The 18706-nt window shown below is 41.9% G+C and overlaps 1 protein-coding gene across 11 annotated transcripts in view; it reads left to right on the plus strand.

Annotated features, from left to right (window-relative positions):
• LOC122561773 (semaphorin-4D-like) overlaps positions 1-18706 on the plus strand; it is a 269699-nt gene that overhangs the window by 206167 nt on the left and 44826 nt on the right. For 8 of the 11 annotated variants that reach the window (XM_043713910.2, XM_087997181.1, XM_087997186.1 and 5 more), the window contains exon 15: positions 5218-7602. In XM_043713910.2, coding sequence (XP_043569845.1) covers positions 5218-6143 — 926 coding nt within the window. In that variant the 3' untranslated portion in view covers positions 6144-7602. Of the gene's footprint in view, positions 1-5217; positions 7603-7755; positions 7879-18706 lie in introns of those variants that run through there. The other 3 variants (XM_087997203.1, XM_087997210.1, XM_087997205.1) reach the window with 2 other exon arrangements.

Consider the following 18706-nt stretch of genomic DNA (forward strand, 5'->3'; position numbering starts at 1 on the left):
TAAATGCACCTCTGCAGTATAAAGGGACCTTGATGAGATGGGCCAATCAGCCAAGGAGTGACAAATGGAGTTGAGATGTTAGTAAGGCAAACCAAGGCAGGATTTACACAGCTAATGGTAGGGCCCTGGGGGAGTGTTGCTGAACAAAGACCTCGAAAGGTGCAGCTCCTTGAAAGTCGATTCACAAGTAGACAAGAGTTTACATTTGAGATGCCATGTTTCAGCTGTACAGAACATTGGTGAGGCCACTTTTAGAATAATGCATACAATGCTGGTCCCTCTGTAGGAAGAATGATGATAAACTTGAGAGGACGCAGAAAATATTTACCAGGATGTTGCTGGTACTGGAGGGATTAAGCTATAGGGAGAGGCTCTGGATTAGTGGTGCTGGAAGAGCACAGCAGTTCAGGTAGCATCCAAGGAGCTTCGAAATCGACATTTCGGGCAAAAGCCCTTCATCAGGAATAAAGGCAGTGAGCCTGAAGCGTGGAGAGATAAGCTAGAGGAGGGTGGGGGTGGGGAGAAAGTAGCATAGAGTACAATGGGTGAGTGGGGGAGGGGATGAAGGTGATAGGTCAGGGAGGAGAGGGTGGAGTGGATAGGTGGAAAAGGAGATAGAGAGGTGGGACAAGTCATGGGGACAGTGCTGAGCTGGAAGTTTGGACTAGGGTGAGGTGGGGGAAGGGGAAATGAGGAAACTTGTTGAAGTCCACATTGATGCCCTGGGGTTGAAGTGTTCCGAGGCGGAAGATGATGTGTTCTTCCTCCAGGATTACACAGCTACCTGGATTACACCTCTTCCCACCCTACCTCTTGCAAAAATGCCATCCCGTATTCCCAATTCCTCCGCCTCCAGCGTATCTGCTCCTAGGAGGACCAGTTCCACCACAGAACACACCAGATGGCCTCCTCCTTTAGAGACCGCAATTTCCCTTCCCACATGGTTAAAGATGCCCTCCAACGCATCTCGTCCACATCCCGCACCTCCGCCCTCAGACCCCACCCCTCCAACCGTAACAAGGACAGAACGCCCCTGGTGCTCACCTTCCACCCTACCAACCTTCGCATAAACCAAGTCATCCGCCGACATTTCCGCCACCTCCGAAAACACCCCACCACCAGGGATATATTTCCCTCCCCACCCCTTTCCGCCTTCCACAAAGACCGTTCCCTCCGTGACTACCTGGTCAGGTCCACGCCTCCCTTCAACCCACCCTCCCATCCTGGTACCTTCCCCTGCCACCGCAGGAACTGTAAAACCTGCGCCCACACCTCCTCCCTCACCTCTATCCAAGGGCCTAAAGGAGCCTTCCACATCCATCAAAGTTTTACTTGCACATCCACTAATATCATTTATTGTATCCGTTGCTCCCGATGCGGTCTCCTCTACGTTGGGGAGACTGGGCGCCTCCTAGCAGAGTGCTTTAGGGAACATCTCCGGGACACCTGCACCAATCAACCACACCGCCCTGTGGCCCAACATTTCAACTCCCCCTCCCACTCTGCCGAGGATATGGAGGTCCTGGCCCTCCTGCACCGCCATTCCCTCACCACCAGATGCCTGGAGGAAGAACGCCTCATCTTCCGCCTCGGAACACTTCAACCCCAGGGGCATCAATGTGGACTTCAACAGTTTCCTCATTTCCCCTTCCCCACCTCACCCTGGTTCCAAACCTCCAGCTTAGCACTGTCCCCATGACTTGTCCCACCTGCCTATCTCCTTTTCCACCTATCCACTCCACCCTCTCCTCCCTGACCTATCACCTTCATCCCCTCCCCCACTCACCCATTGTACTCTATGCTACTTTCTCCCCACCCCCACCCTCCTCTAGCTTAACTCTCCACGCTTCAGGCTCTCTGCCTTTATTCCTGATGAAGGGCTTTTGCCCGAAACGTCGATTTCGCTGCTTGTTGGATGCTGCCTGAATTGCTGTGCTCTTCCAGCACCACTAATCCAGAATCTGGTTTCCAGCCTCTGCAGTCATTGTTTTTACCTATAGGGAGAGGCTGAACAGGCTGGAACTTCTTTCTCTGGAGCATCAGAGACTGAGGGATGACCTTGTAAAGATTTGTAAAATCACGAGGAGCATGGATAGGGTGAATAGCCAATGTCTTTTGCTCGGTTAGGGGAGTCCAAAACTGGAAGATGTAGGTTTAAGGTGAGAGCGGAAAGGTTTAAAAAAGACCTGAGAGAGAAAGTTTTCATGCATAGGGTGGTGCCTGTATGGAATGAACTGCTAGAGAAAGTGGTGAAGGCAGGTATAATTACAACATTTAAAAGGCATCTGGGTGGGTTAATGAATAGAAAATGTTTAGAGGGATATGTGCCAAACGTTGGCAAATGGGAATAGGTCAGATTGGAATGTCTGGTCGACAGGGATGATTTGAACTGAAAGATCTGTATCCTTACTATATGACTCTTAAGTGTTTGCTTAAGGTAATGGATAGGGTGCCAACTGAGCTGCACACATTCAGCCTAATGGAGACTCCTGACCTATAACTTGTCAATGGGGCCAGGCTTTGGGGAATTGCATGAACTGAATAGATGCTTAGACGGGGAAAATGCAAGAGGCATGTTCTCAATGATTGGGGATTCTAGAACCAGGGCTCTCAGGCTTCAAATAAAGTATAACTTAGGAATTTCTTCACTTAGAGAGTGGTGAGCCTCTGCAACTGGAAATGTTGAGGCGAAAATGTTGAAAACTTTCAAGAAAGATGTAGATATAGTTCTTAGGACTAAAAGGATCAAAGGATATCTGAGAAAAGTGGAAATAGGGTGCTGAACTGGAAGATCAACTCTTATCATTTTGAATGGTGGACCAGGCTCACAGGATCAAATGACCTGTGAGCCTGGTCCACCATTTCTGTGTTTCTATGAAAGTGATTGAGTCAGAAACTCTCAAAACATTTAATTAGTATTTAGATATTCATTTTTGTTTCCATAACTTGCAGGGCTATGAGCCAAGAGCTGGAAAATGGGATTTGTGTAGTCAGATAGTGATGATAGGCCAAATGACATCGCTGTGAAGATACAACTGAATGGCTTACTAGATTATTTCAGAAAGGTTGTGCACATGTTACTTGTCACTTATCACCAGCATTCCCTCTAAGCTGCTTGACAGTGTATATGTGCAGCCTGTCCTACATTCCATGCATGGAAATTGGCATGCAGCCTCTGATCATGGCATTGTTTTCCAGTTCTAGGCATTGCTGTGTGCTCAAACCTTGCAGGTCCATGCAGAAGAAAAACACAATTCAGGGAGCACTGCTTACCTCAACAGCGCTGAATGTTGGTCACATCTTGTTGTATATGAATAGTTGCAAATGGAACTGAACACTGTGATAATCAGTAGGCATTCCCAGTTGTGAAATTATGTTAGAGCGAAGGTCATTGAAGACAATTGGACCTAGAGCATTGACCTGAGGGACCACTGTAGCAATTTCCTGGGCCCGAGGTGATTGGCTTCTGAAAAGCCACAAATGACTTCTTTTGTGGTAGTTATGTCTCCAACCGTTGATGATGGTGTCCCCAATTCCTATTGACTTCAGTTTTGGTAGGCTCCACGATACCACAGTCAGTTGATTTTTGACTTGGTTGTAACTCATCTCTGGAATGCAACTTTTTTGTTTATATTTTGGACCAAATTTACAATGAGATTGACAGCTAAGAGATTCTTGAGGAACTCAAAAATGCACATTCTTGAGCACATTATTGCTGTGTAAGTGCCACTCGGAAACACTTCTTCCATCATTTGCTGATGTTTGAGAGATTTGTCTTACTTTTTCAGATAGGGCATACCTTGACAATTTTCCATGTTTTAGGGTAGATGTTGCAGATTAGCTTAGGGCGCAGCTATTTCAGGAGTATGAATCTCTGAATCTCTGTCTGCTACTGACAATATGATCAGAACCCATAATTTTGGCTATGTCCAAATAAGTTCATATTTTTCTTGATATCATGTGGCTGAATATTCTCTTTTCTGATGTTGGGGACCACAGGAGGAGACTGATACAAATTATCCACTTGAAGTACTGGGTTTTGTCATCATTCAAAATGGGATGTTTGTGGAGTCTTCTCCTCTCGTGGTGGACAATTGGCTTTCATAAATGTGGTATTGAATCCAAACCCCGAGTTTCAAATGTAGTTCTGACTGCCTGTGGACTAATTAGCTTTCCAATTAGAGGTAGGAAAATCTGGTATTAAACTGATGCCCAGATTGCATTCAAACTCTGACTAGCCAATTTCAGAGTAATGCTTTGTGAAGACCTGGAATAACTAGACCATTCAGTTACAGTTTGTGTATGGTTTGGGAATAACTGAAAGGTGGGCTCTCCCTTTCAAAATAAAAAAAAAACTTTAGAAATTTTTCTCTGATTAAAGAAAAGGACCTTTTGTTCATTATCACCCAAAATCTGTGTTCAAATCGTATATAACTGGTGAAACAAAAAAAATGGTCCACTAGCAGAACTACTATCAAGAAAAATTCAAGTTTGTCATTATTTAAAACAAATATCATACATATAAAAGCATATAACATAGCTGGAGTAATCTAACAAGGAGTGTCTATTTTGATGTTTTTGAATATGGAAAGTAGATTCGTCACAATTAGTAAAATACTTGAATTTCTATTAGTATAATGGCCAAAAAAAGGGTTATTTGTCAAATGCAAATATACAATGATTGAAACACTATCTTTGAATATTTGAATATAGAATTCTCATTCCACAGTCATTTCAGAGTCTCTAATCCCTGTCTTGACTAAACTTTATGCAGTGATCCCTAGATACAAGTTTTGAGAATGAAAAATAGATTATGATGAAGGAGGTGAGGAAAGGAAGAGAAACTGTTGTGTGTGATGGACATTTTAAAATTTTGCAAATCTTCGTATTTTAAGTTCGCAGCTCATTTAAGGCATTTGTTGGATGAACATGACGATAAATATGCTTAATATAATAATAATTTGATTTCAATTTATAATTAGCCATAATGCAATTTATTTGATTATAATAAAAAATGAAAAACTCTACATTCTTATTTATAAATACACAAAACTGGAAATCTTTAAGCCAATACTTTGGTGTGCATTTTTCACGGTTGGAGCTCCACATAAATTTTGAATATTCAAATTGTCCTTTGTGACTGTACTTTTAAGAAAGCAATTTGACCTGACCATGTTAATTAAATATGCATTATTTCTTCTTTGTTGTATTTTATAGTGGAATCTGCAATATCTGAAGAACATCATGTGGATCCAGGAGGATTTAAAGAATTGAAATGCTTACCCATGTCTAAACTGGCTAAAATTATATGGAAGTTAAATAACAATACTCTCAGTGAGAATGCAAAATACCGACTTGTTCAAAACAATTTGCTGATTTTCTCTGTAAATGAAGATGATTCTGGTACCTATGATTGCTGGGCAGTAGAATCTATGAAGGGACGCCTGTATGAACAGCTGGTGCAAAAGTATTCTCTGATCGTAGAGGGTCCATCTAAAGTTGTAACAACCTCCCCAACTACACCCTTTGCCAAAATGCAAGGTAATTCTGCAACAACGCAGACAAGCACAGATCAAGAACAGAGATCTCCTCATACACTCACACCCCAGATTCAAACTGATATGTTCACATCAACTGTGCCATACACTTCAGTCTCCCCATTCTCAGCCCCTCCACTTCCAAATTCAGTAGTAGACACTCAAGCTATTAGTGAGCCTTCAACTGCGGAAAGTAATGATAGAGTTTTATTATCTTTACTTGTAGTGATTACACTTCTTTTCCTAATCCTAATTTGTTACAATTGTTACATGAAATACTTGCCAGATCCTTGCCTGAAACTACGCCTGTGTATAGTCAGTAATGAAAAGAAACCAGAATTTGATTATGATGTGTCTGAGGAGCTGGTAAAGCACCAGGCAGTGAAAATCAATTCAGATAATCAAGGTAGTGAGCAGATTCCTGCTGGTGACAAGGGTTATGAAACAGAATCAGACTGTGGGAATGGCAAAATTCCAAGTTCAGAGAAAGCTCAAGAGCTCAAGCAAATCCAAGAAAACCACTCCATTGGTTCGATTGATGCAGAGAAAGATGCAGATATTCCTGACATTAAATTCATTGATGAGGAAGTTCAGAGTCTTTGCTAGCATATTTTTGTATTTCTCATAGGTTTATTGAAGTTCAGCTGGTTGCAAGCGTGAGTACAGAAAGTTAGAAAAAAAGAGAAAATCATGTAAAACTTTAAAAGGTTTTATTAGATAAGCGTACTTCTTGGTAAATGATGTTAAAAGTGAATATCAATCTCACGTTCAACCTGCATTATATTCAGCAATCTCTATTGTTTTCATGTGCTCAGTATACAGGTCATTTGAGTTTCATTCCAAATTGGAAATTAATAATTTATCAAATTGGTAAATCTCAAAAGTGCTGTCCAAATTGGAGCATAAATCTTTTTTTTGCATATACTGTATATATGGTATTTTGTATTGCACTGAAAATCTGGAGTAATATTCTGTTAGAAATTATTGTATTTTGTTGCTGCATCTAATGTAGGTTGATGCTTTTGTTTATGCTAACACTGTACAGCAACTCAGGGATCAAACAATGAACACTAGATATGTGTTTTCTTTAGCTTGTCTCTTGCCAAAAGGCTGTGTGTTGTACAAACTTTAGATAGCTTTAGTTTACAATATGTATATGCTACAGTAAAACATGGGGTCCATAAAAATGTGATTGAGTGGTGAAACATTTTAAAAGGGAAAACGAACATTTTTAATATGCTGTTGCTGAGCCATGCCACAACAGAGTGCTTAGTTGCCAAGACTTTTCATACTTGTGGAAGACTTTTGATGCTCAGCCAAACACACAACCAACTGTAGCCACATTGCCATAGAGATTAATTTTTCCAACCAATGTGGCATGGGACAAAATCGTATGCTGTGGACACATTATAATATATTGTATGGCTACATTGTTGGAAGGAGTGAATTCTTACAGCTGTGAAGTCATTGATGTTTGAGACTGGATTTTTAAAAAGCTGATCCGGTGGACTTTGGTAAGACTGAAAAAAGCCAACATTGGAACCTGTGTTTTGCTGCTATAGACGTTCAGTCATTTTAGTAACCTACTGAACTGCTATTTAGAACAAGACCCACTGGTGCAATTAACTGGCTTTTTAATCTGTCGTTGCCACAACATTTTTAAGTTTATGCATGACAAGTCATTTCATTCTGTTTTCTGGCATCTTTATTTGCTACTGTGTATATAAGCAAAGACATGTTCCTTTTGAAATTACTTTATTCAAGAAAAAAGTCTTAAAAGGTTTTATATAGAACTAAATTCTAGGGAAATGAGCATTCTGTGTGGTACATTTAGTGGTACAAGTCATAAAGGAAATGGTGTGTAAAATTTCATTTTTAATTGTGTAAAAAGTTAAAGCCAGCAAAAATGTCCTTTACAGAAATATTTTAAACCACTGAAAATTTAATTGAGCCTTGTGTGTTTTTCTGCATCTGCCTTGCAACGCCACAAGTTTATGCAGTCCTTTAAATACCACTACTACTTTGCCTGACTCAATCTATCGCCCTTTTTTTATCCTTTTTTAATGCATGATCAATCTTGTTTGTGTCTTTAGAACTCTGTTTGGTTTGTACCTTTCTGTCTCACAGCTTCTCCTGTTTTACCTTTCACTCCTATCGGTCCCTCCTCCACCTTTTGGGCCTGGTCCATCTTCTCCCTTTGCTATTACCCCACCTGAAGGGTCTTCTCATGATTGGTCCAGTGCAGACAATACAGTGGTTCAACTGTTACCACCACTGCTGAGCGACCAGATACTTAATGTGTGTAGCCCTGGATCTGTTCACCTCTTCTGTCAAGCTATTGGTGAGTGACCATCTGCTAACAGGAGTAATTAACTTTTTATTAAGTGGAAGCAGGATAGAGGCAAACCTGGACACCTTAATTGCATTGAAGCAACTTGCCTCTTCTTTACCAAGGAAGAATGTTTTACATGTGGTAATATTGGAATTGTGTAGACTTCTCTAAGTTCAAAGCCAGTCCCTGATATCCTGTTAGAACCTTTGTTCTTTATGATAATGTAAACAGAGTTTATCTGGGACCTAGAAAGACTTTTTCATTTTTATATCTTTCACTTAGCTAATAACTTGTTATATGTGGTACTATGGTTTTTTTATTAAGTGGATATGTGTATTAATTACTTTTGATTATAAGATGAAATAGTACGTTTTTACAGAGATTTGCACAATAAAACTTAAATCAACAATCCACTGTACTTTGCAGGTATAAATATGCATGTATTGTGACCATTGTTCAAAATGATGCAATATTACGTAATTGTGATATTTCTAGTACATCTCATCGTTGAATGGTATTTTTTATTGCACACCTCCAAAGTTGCTCAAATTGCAACACACTTAGTATTGCATGCTATTAATAGAATATGGAGTAAATTTCCTTGGGACTTCTCTCATTCAGTCAACGTAGCCTTGGTCGAACTCTGGATATCTGCTTACACATGTAAATGGGATTATTTCAGCTGGAGCTTTAGCGATGAAGTAGGAGAAGCCCCAAAGAAGATTGTTTGTTTCTGGCTGGCTGGCTATCTGACAAAGAATATTAATCTCTGATGATGAGATTACTGCTTATTAAGAGCACAAGAATAGTTACTGAGAGATTCAAATTTGAAACTTTGTCGTTATCAAGATTGACACTCAATATTGTTCTAAATATATACTATCTTTAAATAAAATCCATTTAATTCACTCGATAGTTACTTAATTGTGCATGTTCTGGCTGAATATGAAAATCCTTTACCTCTGCTACTTGTTGACTTTTTTCATATTAAAAAAAACTTGCTTTCAAAACTGAATTTGATGTTTTTATCTTACTTTTAGAGGCAGAGTGAAATAATGTATTTCCTGGTACTATGCTTTTTGGAAAGGAAGAACAGTTACCAAAAAATAAGAAAGAAGATAGGAGTTCCTTTTGTACAGGAAATTAGTTTGACGGTGGCACAGTGGTTAGCACTGCTGCCTCACAGCACCAGAGACCTGGGTTCAATTCCCGCCTCAGGCAACTGTCTGTGTGGAGTTTGCACATTCTCCCCGTGTCTGCATTGGTTTCCTCCCACAGTCCAAAAATGTGCAGGTTAGGTGAATTGGCCATGCTAAATTGCCCATAGTGTTAGGTGAAGGGGTAAATGTAGGGGAATAGGTCTAGGCGGGTTGCTCTTCGGAGGTTCAGTGTGGACTTGTTGGGCTGAAGGGCCTGTTTCCACACTGTAAGTAATCTAATCAGTGGCCCACGTTATCCTGCTCAGTGCTGAATGATCAGATGAAACCTTTGGAGACAAGAAAGTAGTTGACAACAGACCTTATTGGCACTGGAAATTGATCAATATAAATGCAATAGATTAATAGCTAGAGTACTGTGAATTCATTTTCTGTTGAGAGTTAGTTCAAATAACTAAATGTGAATTTGGAACAATTGTTTTAGAGAGGGTGCAAAAATACGTCATGGTCCCATAAATGGATTCTATGACTAAGGAGAGGACAAATTTGTTAATGTTAAGTAAAACTGAATCACCATTGAATTAATTACATGCAAAGCTTGGATACATAGGCACCCATCACTTGAGCAATGGCCTGTTACTGCTACAAATATTTGTATAATTACTTCAGCTAATGTGGTCCAGCATTATCCTGTGTTCATAACTACGTTTTCAAACCTTAGTCAGGTACAATTAGATGAAAAACAATGTTTTCTTGCATTCAGTTACATCCTGCTCTTACCTTCCCTTACATCATTTTACTAAATTGATCCCCCATGAAGTAGTCAAGCATCAGCTGACATATTTTGTTAAATGATGCAAATTTAATGTAATTTGTATTTGGTATACTATATATCATTCTTGAGTGACAAATCTCAAGTTTCTTACGTTGAAACTAATTTATTATCACTTTCCAACAATAGATTAAGAGATGAGTTTCCTTGGGACATCTCTCACTCAGTGATTGTAGCCTTGGCTGAACTTCAGAAATCTGCTTGCACATATAGGCAGGTTTTCAGCTAAAATTATAGCAGTGGAGAAGGAAAAGTTTGCTAAGGAAGTTGTAGTGATAGGTAAGCCATAGGTTGACTTTCAATACAGGGTGACCCCTGTATCCTTGGGTCCAGTTTCCGCAGTTTCAGTTATCCGCAGTTTACTGTGGCCCAAAACATATAAAAGGGGACGTTCCAGAACCAGGGACCAGGAGGCTTCTGGGAAGATACATTTCCCATTTAAAAGAATGGGTTCACACCTATCCGTGGTTTCAGACTTCCGCGGTAAGTCTTGGACCGTATCCCCTGCGGGTATGGGGGTCTACTGTACAACATTGTTTAATATAGTATATCTCTGAACCGAGTCTCTGAAATGATGTCACCCGCAGCTCAGAAGAACTACCATTGGGAGGACAACCTGAGGCACTCTGAAACCATCTGCTTTCGGTAGAATTACTATTGTGTTGTCCTTTAACATTCAGTTAATAAATAATGATTTCTGTTTTGAATGCAGATATTTTCTATTGCAAATTATTGCCAGATTTTTCTGTTAAATTATTAGGCCTGGGTGGTGGCTCAGTGGTTAGCACTGTTGCATCACAGTGATAGAAACCTGGGTCTGATTTCCTCCCCCCACCATCTCCCACTCCCAGGATATGTAGACACCCATCACTTGAGCAATGTATTTGTATGGAGTTTGCACATTCTCCCTGTGTCTGTGTGGGTCTCCTCCAGATGCTCCATTTTCCTCCTACAGTCCAAAGTTGTGCAGGTTAGATGGATTGATAATGATAAATTATCCCATAATATCCAGGGATGTGTAGGCATTGTGGATTAGCCATGGGAAATGCAGGGTCACATGGGTAGGGGTGTGAGTTAGGTGGTACGCTGTTTGGAGGGTCAGTGCGGACTCAATGGGCCAAATGGCCTGCTTCCACACTGGAAGGTTTCTATTATTTCTGTGATGATGATAGTGGTGATAGTCCCATGTGTTAGATGATGGTGGGAAGATGGTTTAGCTATTCGGTCTTTGGTCTACAGCAATACTAATGGCTTATTATGTCCAGTTAAGATCTAAAAGTCCTCCCACTCCAGATCTGCATTCTTTGAATTGCCAAAATTCACTGTCGTTTGTATTTCTGCATCCCACTTTGTTCCTGAGATCAAGTGTATTATGCAACCCAGGTTCAGATTCAACTTTAGGATGAAATCCTTCTGTGACTTTTTTGTTCAAATTATTTTAGTCTAAAAGCAATGGAATTACCATATCAACTTACCCCTTAGGGCACTTTATCTCCACATTTTAACACTGTAGGTACAATATTGTGACTTCCATTTCCTACTCCTATAATCCAAAAACTTTGAACCAAGAAACGGGTAATGTAGCATATCATACTTACAATGTAATAATACCAATACTACAATTTTTATGAAATCCATCCATAGGATTGTGGGGAGAGAGTTCAATTTAGGTGCCTAGTTTAAGTAGCCTTGGCACATTGACCAGTACCTGAACTATGGAGCGTGACTTTGTCATGTTTTCTTCAATAGCATTCTAATTGACTATGACATAAAGTCCAATTTCCTTACTACTACACCTACACCTTCCTTACTACTACTACCTGCTGCCTGGTAATAATATTTTGAAATGCATTTGACCATCTGATCTCAAAAGTGCGAAGCCAATATTTGTTAATTTAGCAGAAGAATGGATTTAAGTGGAATATGTTACGATCAGCAAGAACTTTGCTGGCTACATGTAGTTCTACACTGTGCTTGCATAATTAAAAATGGCTGAAAATGTGTTGCTGGAAAAGCACAGCAGGTCAGGCAGCATCCAGGGAACAGGAGAATCGACGTTTCGGGCATAAGCCCTTCTATGCCCGAAACGTCGATTCTCCTGTTCCCTGGATGCTGCCTGACCTGCTGCGCTTTTCCAGCAACACATTTTCAGCTCTGATCTCCAGCATCTGCAGTCCTCACTTTCTCCTCATTAAAAATGGCATACATTGAAATCAAAATCTCCCCTTAGTGGCTAATCTCTTAACTTATCTATTGACAGTAATATTTTTGAAATTGTCCACATTGAATCAATCACTAACAATCATCCTCCATTGCACTTGAATTAATTAATCAGTTGTTTTGCTGTGAGTTCCAAAAAAGTAATTAGAAAAGAGTATTTGACCCAATTGACATGCTTTTTCCATTGGTCTAAGCTTCATTTATTTCTCCACTGAGTATCGAATCATATGTCATCATTTAATGAGCTAATTCTTAAGAAGTCAAATCTTTTAGGAGCAAGTGCAAGTGAACTTGTATGTCAGGTGCATGGAATATATTGTGGTTAGTTTACATATTCATTCAAAATAAGTTATTAAAATGGACTGTGTTTAAAGTTAAGATCTAATCCTAAGTTTGCAGCAATGCATATTGCAAAACCTTTTTTGACCTCTGAGGACTGTTGATGATGAATTAGTTTGCTTTTTGTAAAGTGAGAAATTTCCAAAGATGCTCACCATGACATGTTTGAAAGTCAATATGTGAAGAGTTTTTGCTTTTTATTTAGATTTTCTCCTTTTGCATTTCCATGCCTGGATTTTATATCATCTTGACAATGACATAATATGTTGTTATGAATGGTAAACCTACTGTTAGCTTGGCAGGCTTAGTGCCTCATTTCCAGACCCTCATTACTCATCGACAGTCCAAAATGCTTGACTATGAATTGTAGTATTTTTATTAATATTATCTGTAGTTTAAAACTTTTAGTTTCCAATTAAGTTACAATTTTCCAAAGGGAGGCAGTCTTATGCAGGTTGTTGCTCTATTTTTATGAGAAAGCTTTACATTTCTGCTGTGTATCCTTTCAGAGCTTCAGTGGTGCAAAGCCATTCTTGCATTCAGTCAGTTCCTCCATACTCCTTATCTGTCAGAGCAAGGCAAACCACATCCCTTTTCTACAGCAATTAGCTGTCTGTATTCTGAAATGTTTAATGCCCAGACAACTGCTCTGACAGCTTCTCTGGTAAGTATATGTTAGGGTGCTGAGATGGCAGGGTGCCAGCTGGCTGAGTTGGTGGGGGTAGAATGCCAGTTAGTAAGAAGAATCAGCAGAAGTAGACCATTCAGCCCATCAACTCTACTCCACCATTCAATAAGATTGTGGTTGATCTGATAATCCTCAATTCCACTTTCCTGCTTTTTTTCTCATAATCCTTAGTTCACTTACTGATTAGAAATCTGTCTATCTCAACTTTGAATATATTTAATAACCCAGCCTCAACTGCCCTCTCTGGTAAAGATTTCAACAGATTCACAACCCTCTGAGAGAAAAGAATTTCCTCATCTTTGCCTTAAATATGTGCCATCTGCTCCTAGAGTCTTCAGAAAGGAAAGCAACCTTTCCATATCTACCCTGTCAAGTCCTCTCGGAATCCTGTTTGCTTGAATAAGGTGTCCCCTCTATTCTTCTATATTCCAATGAGTACTGATCCAATGTACTCAAACTCTTCTCGTAAGACATTTCTTCCATACCTGGTATCAGTCGAGTGAACTTTCTCTGATCTGCCTGCAATATCAGTTTTCTTGTATTAAATAAGGTTCTCGCTATTCCAGCTATAGTCTTGTATAATTTTAGCAAAACTTGGCTATCTTCCTCAGTAAAGTTATTAATATATGTTGTAAATAATCGTGGCCCCAGGATTGATCCCTGTGACACACCACTAATAACAGGTTCCAAAGGTGGAGGTGTTGGGGTGGGGTGGGGGCCAGGTGTGGTTTTGTTAAGGATGACTGATCATTTAAGTAGTTATAAGGAACCAGGGCGATATATTTGATAGTCTAGCTTTTCCTGCATGATTATTTACTTCATTTCAGCGGACCCCAACATATCCTTTGATTTAAATAGAGACTTTCAGTGGTAGCAGTCAGAAAGGAATTTACCTGTGAAATCTTTGAATTCCAGGGCGATTCCTTTAGAATCTGCTCCCCCTGGGTTCCCATGCACAACTCCCATCTACTCAGGACAAATGACTGACTGAATGATGGAAAATCTGGGGCAGAGTTAACTTTTTAAAACAAAAAGTCAGGCATCTCTGAAACCAACCTAGTTCTTGTGCAGTTACCTGAACAGCAATGAATATAGACAGACATTACAGTAGCGCCTCGACTTACGAACTTAATCCGTTCCGAAAAGTTTGCGAACTGAATCAATTTTTCCCATTGTTCGGATAGCGTAAAAATGCTTGGACGGCTGTTCACAGCGCACGCGACAAAGACGAACGGAATGAGATCACGTGGGGCCCAAGAGCTTTTGCGTTCAATAAGCGCGTAGCAAAGCAGAACAATGAAACCACCTGGTCGCACACTGACTTTTTGTGTTTTTACCTTCGTTCGTACCTTGAATTTCGTACGTACGTTGAAGCAAAATTTTACGTACAATCCTGTTCGTAAACAGATTTGTTCGTGAACAGGATCGTTCGAATGTCGAGGCGCTACTGTATTCACAACCTAAGACGACATGGTGGTACAGTGGTTAGCAGTACTGACTCTCAGTGCAAGGGACTTGGGTTCAATTCTTGCTTTCAGTGACTGTGTTGAGTTTGCATGTTCTTCCCGTGTCTTTATAGATTTCTACCAGATGCTCCGGTTTCCTCCAGTAGCCTAAAGATGTGCAGGTTAGGTGGATTAGCTATACTAAATTGTCCTGTCGTATCCAGGCATATATAGGTTAAGTGGATTAGTCATGGTATTTGTGGGATTACAGGGATAAGATTGGGTGGATGGTTCTGGGTGGGATGCATGACTTGTAACCTGCTATCTGTACTGTGGGATGCTTCGATAGCTTGAGACATAATTACAACATCCAATATAAGATGCAAATCCAATCACAAAAGAATTTGAAGCTTAACTGGGCACTCTATTCAAGTTATTTTTCTTACTTTGGGTTTCTGAACAGGGTATGGATAGTGCTAACAAAGTTTATGCAATCAACACTACTTATGTAATCACATTCGTGGCAAGCATTTGGTTTTAGGCCTTCAAATTAGTAGGTGTTGAGAATCGACGATGTGGTGTGATCAGACTATAATGGAGGTGATTCTGGATCAGTGGTGCTGGAAGAGCACAGCAATTCAGGCAGCATCCGAAAAGCTTCGAAATCAACGTTTCGGGCAAAAGCCCTTCATCAGGAATAAAGGCAGAGAGCCTGAAGCTTGGAGAGATAAGCAAGAGGAGGGTGGGGGTGGGGGTGGGAATAGAGAAGCATAGAGTACAATAGGTCAGTGGGGGAGGAGATGAAGGTGATAGGTCAGGGAGGAGAGGGTGGAGTGGATAGGTGGAAAAGGAGCTGGGCAGGTCGGACAAGTCCGGACAAGTCAAGGGGATCGTGTTGCTGGAGGTTAGAAACTAGGATGAGGTGGGGGAAGGGGAAATGAGGAAGCTGTTGAAGTCCACATTGATGCCCTGGGGTTGAAGTGTTCCGAGGTGGAAGATGAGGCGTTCTTCTTCCATGCATCTGGTGGTGAGGGAGCGGCCCAGCTGGAGGAGGAGGAGGCCCAGCATCTCCATATCCTCGGCAGAGTGGGAGGGGGAGTTGAAATGTTGAGCCACGGGGCGGTTTGGTTGATTGGTGCGGGTGTCTCGGAGATGTTCCCTAAAGCGCTCTGCTAGGAGGCACCCAGTCTCCCCAATGTAGAGGAGACCGCATCGGGAGCAACGAATACAATAAATGATATGAGTGGATGTGCAGGTAAAACTTTGGAGGTGGAAGGCTCCTTTAGGGCCTTGGATGGAGGTGAGGGAGGAGGTGTGGGCACAGGTTTTACAGTTCCTGCGGTGGCAGGGGAAAGTGCCAGGATGGGAAGGTGGGTCGTAGGGGGGCGTGGACCTGACCAGGTAGTCACGGAGGGAACGGTTTTTACCTATAATGGAGGTGAGTTCCTGTTCAGAAAAACATTAAGAACACATGTTTTAAACATTTTGCTGGATTATTTCGTTTGGTTGAAACTTTATTGCTGGAACAGCACAGCAGGTCAGGCAGCATCCAGGGAACAGGAGATTCGACGTTTCGGGCACAGGCCCTTCCTCAGGAATGAGCAGAGAGTGTTCAGCAGGAGAAGATAAAAGGTAGGGAGGAGGGGAGTTGGAAATGTGATAGGTGGAAAGAGGTCAGGGTGAGGGTGATAGGTCGGAGTAGGGTGGAGGCGGAGAGGTCAAGAAGAAGACTGCAGGTCAGGAAGGCGGTGCCGGGCTGGAAGGATCCGGCTGAGACAAGGTGGGGGGAGGGGGGATGAAGAAGCTGGTGAAGTCCAAGTTCATCCCCTGCGGTTGGAGGGTTCCCAGTCGGAAGATAAGACGCTCCTCCTCCGACCGTCGGGTTGTTGTGGTTTGGCGGTGGATGAGTCCAATGACCTGCATATCCTCGGTGGAGTGGGAGGGGGAGTTGAAATGCTGTGCCACAGGTTGGTTGGGTTGGTTCGTCCGGGTGGCCCAGAGGTGCTCCCTGAATCGCTCCGCAAGTAGGCGGCCTGTCTCCCCAATATAGAGGAGGCCACACCGGCTGCAGCGGATGCAGTAGATGATGTGGGTGGAGGTGCAGGTGAATCTGTGGCGGATATGGAAGTTTCCCTTGGGGCCTTGGAGAGAAGTGAGGGGGGAGGTGTGGGCGCAAGTGTTGCACGTCCCGCGGTTGCAAGGGAAGGTGCCGGGAGTGGTGGTTGGGTCGGTGGGGGGTGTGGATCTGACAAGGGAGTCGCGGAGGGAGTGGTCTCTACGGAAAGCTGATAGGGGAGGGGAGGGAAATATATCCTTGGTGCTGGGGTCTGTTTGGAGGTGGCGGAAGTGACGGCGGATGATGCGCTGTACATGGAGATTGGTGGGGTGGTAGGTGAGGACCAGTGGGGTTCTGTCCTGGTGGCGGTTGGAGGGGCGGGGCTCAAGGGCGGAGGAGCGGGAAGTGGAGGAGATGCGGTGGAGGGCACCGTCGACCACGTCGGGGGGGAAATTGCGGTCCTTGAAGAAGGAGGCCATCTGTGTTGTACGTATTTTGAACTGGTCCTCCTGGGAGCAGATGCGGCGGAGACGAAGGAATTGGGAGAATGGGATAGCGTTTTTACAGGGGGCAGGATGGGAGGAGGTGTAGTCCAGGTAGCTGTGGGAGTCGGTAGGTTTGTAGTAGATGTCCGTGTTGATTCGGTCGCCTGAGATAGAAACAGAAAGGTCTAGGAAGGGGAGGGAGGAGTCCGAGACTGTCCAGGTGAATTTGAGGTCGGGGTGGAAGGTGTTGGTGTAGTGGATGAACTGTTCAACCTCCTCGTGGGAGCACGAGGTAGCGCCGATACAGTCATCAATGTAGCGAAGAAAAAGATGGGGGGTGGGGCCAGTGTAGTTGCGGAAGATGGATTGTTCCACATACCCTACGAAGAGGCAGGCATAGCTGGGGCCCATGCGGGTGCCCATGGCTACTCGTTTCGTTTGGTACCAACCTCAAAATGACCAGACTTGTTCAGCTCAACTTCACAAATTCAGTGATGCATTAATAATCCAGAACCATAACCATTACTCTGCCATATCTGCTTGTACATTTTGATGATTAATACAGGTATTCATTTTGTAATCAAACATGATCAGATGGAATGCCTGAGACCTAGTGGAATAGGGGTTCAGATGATGGATACATTGATTCAAGATTAATTGGGTGTGAATTGCTGGTAGAAACCTGGAGAGATAGTAATTGGTAGAGTGAGTTTCGTGAATGTGGTAAACCAAAATAAAGGTCTCACTAAAAGTATGAACTTGGACTTTTAAAGATAGAGGTCATAGATGCAGAGGGGAAAGAGGTTCAAAACTGAGATAAGGAGGTACTTCTCTGGTTGTTAATCTGTTGAATCCACCGTCCCAGAGTGCAGTGGAGGCAGAATCACTTAACAGATTCAAAAAATGGATATGTTTCTGGTGAAAATTGGGATAAAGGGAGCAAACAGGAGAGTGGAGTTGAGACCAGGAAAAGATCAGCCATGATCATGTTAAATGGTAGAGTGGGCTCGAAGAATTGGATTGCCTGCTGTCTTTCCTAATTCCTAAGTTCTGACATGGTTAAATTCTAGTGTACAGTATTGGTAGTAGAGGGCAATTGAGTCATAATATAATGTTAGGGGTATGAGCAGAGGAAAAAGAAGTTACAATGTGGACCTGAGTAACAAACAGGAAACACTGTATGGTCTTATCTCTTCCATTACTATAACAGGATAAGAAGCAAAGGTTTTTTTAGGGATTTTGAGCCTGATGATTTGAGCACTGATGTATGTTTGGACGATTGTGTACTTCCATGAATAAAACTCCTCAATAAGATAATTTATTGATTGCTTAAAGGGCATGGTCAGATTTTGACAAAATTTAGATAAACTGAGGATAGTACCATGGAATTCTGTAACGTCTGCAGTCTTGAAGTATACGTTTGAAAATTCACCAATCTGTGGTGATAAGTTATTGAATTGTGCCAACTTATCAAATAAGGGCAGACTGATAGTTTTGACAGGAATAAATTTACAGATAAACAGATTTAGAAAGCCAACCTTTCCAGCAGCATTTGTAACACCAAGGAAGCAATCTACAACTGGAAATTGACAACACTGTGTGGACAAATTTTCAA

Source organism: Chiloscyllium plagiosum, unplaced genomic scaffold, assembly GCF_037043375.1.
Source record: "Chiloscyllium plagiosum isolate Xiang-an unplaced genomic scaffold, Cpla_swu_hap1 HiC_scaffold_2, whole genome shotgun sequence".
NCBI classification, from domain to species: Eukaryota; Metazoa; Chordata; class Chondrichthyes; order Orectolobiformes; family Hemiscylliidae; genus Chiloscyllium; species Chiloscyllium plagiosum.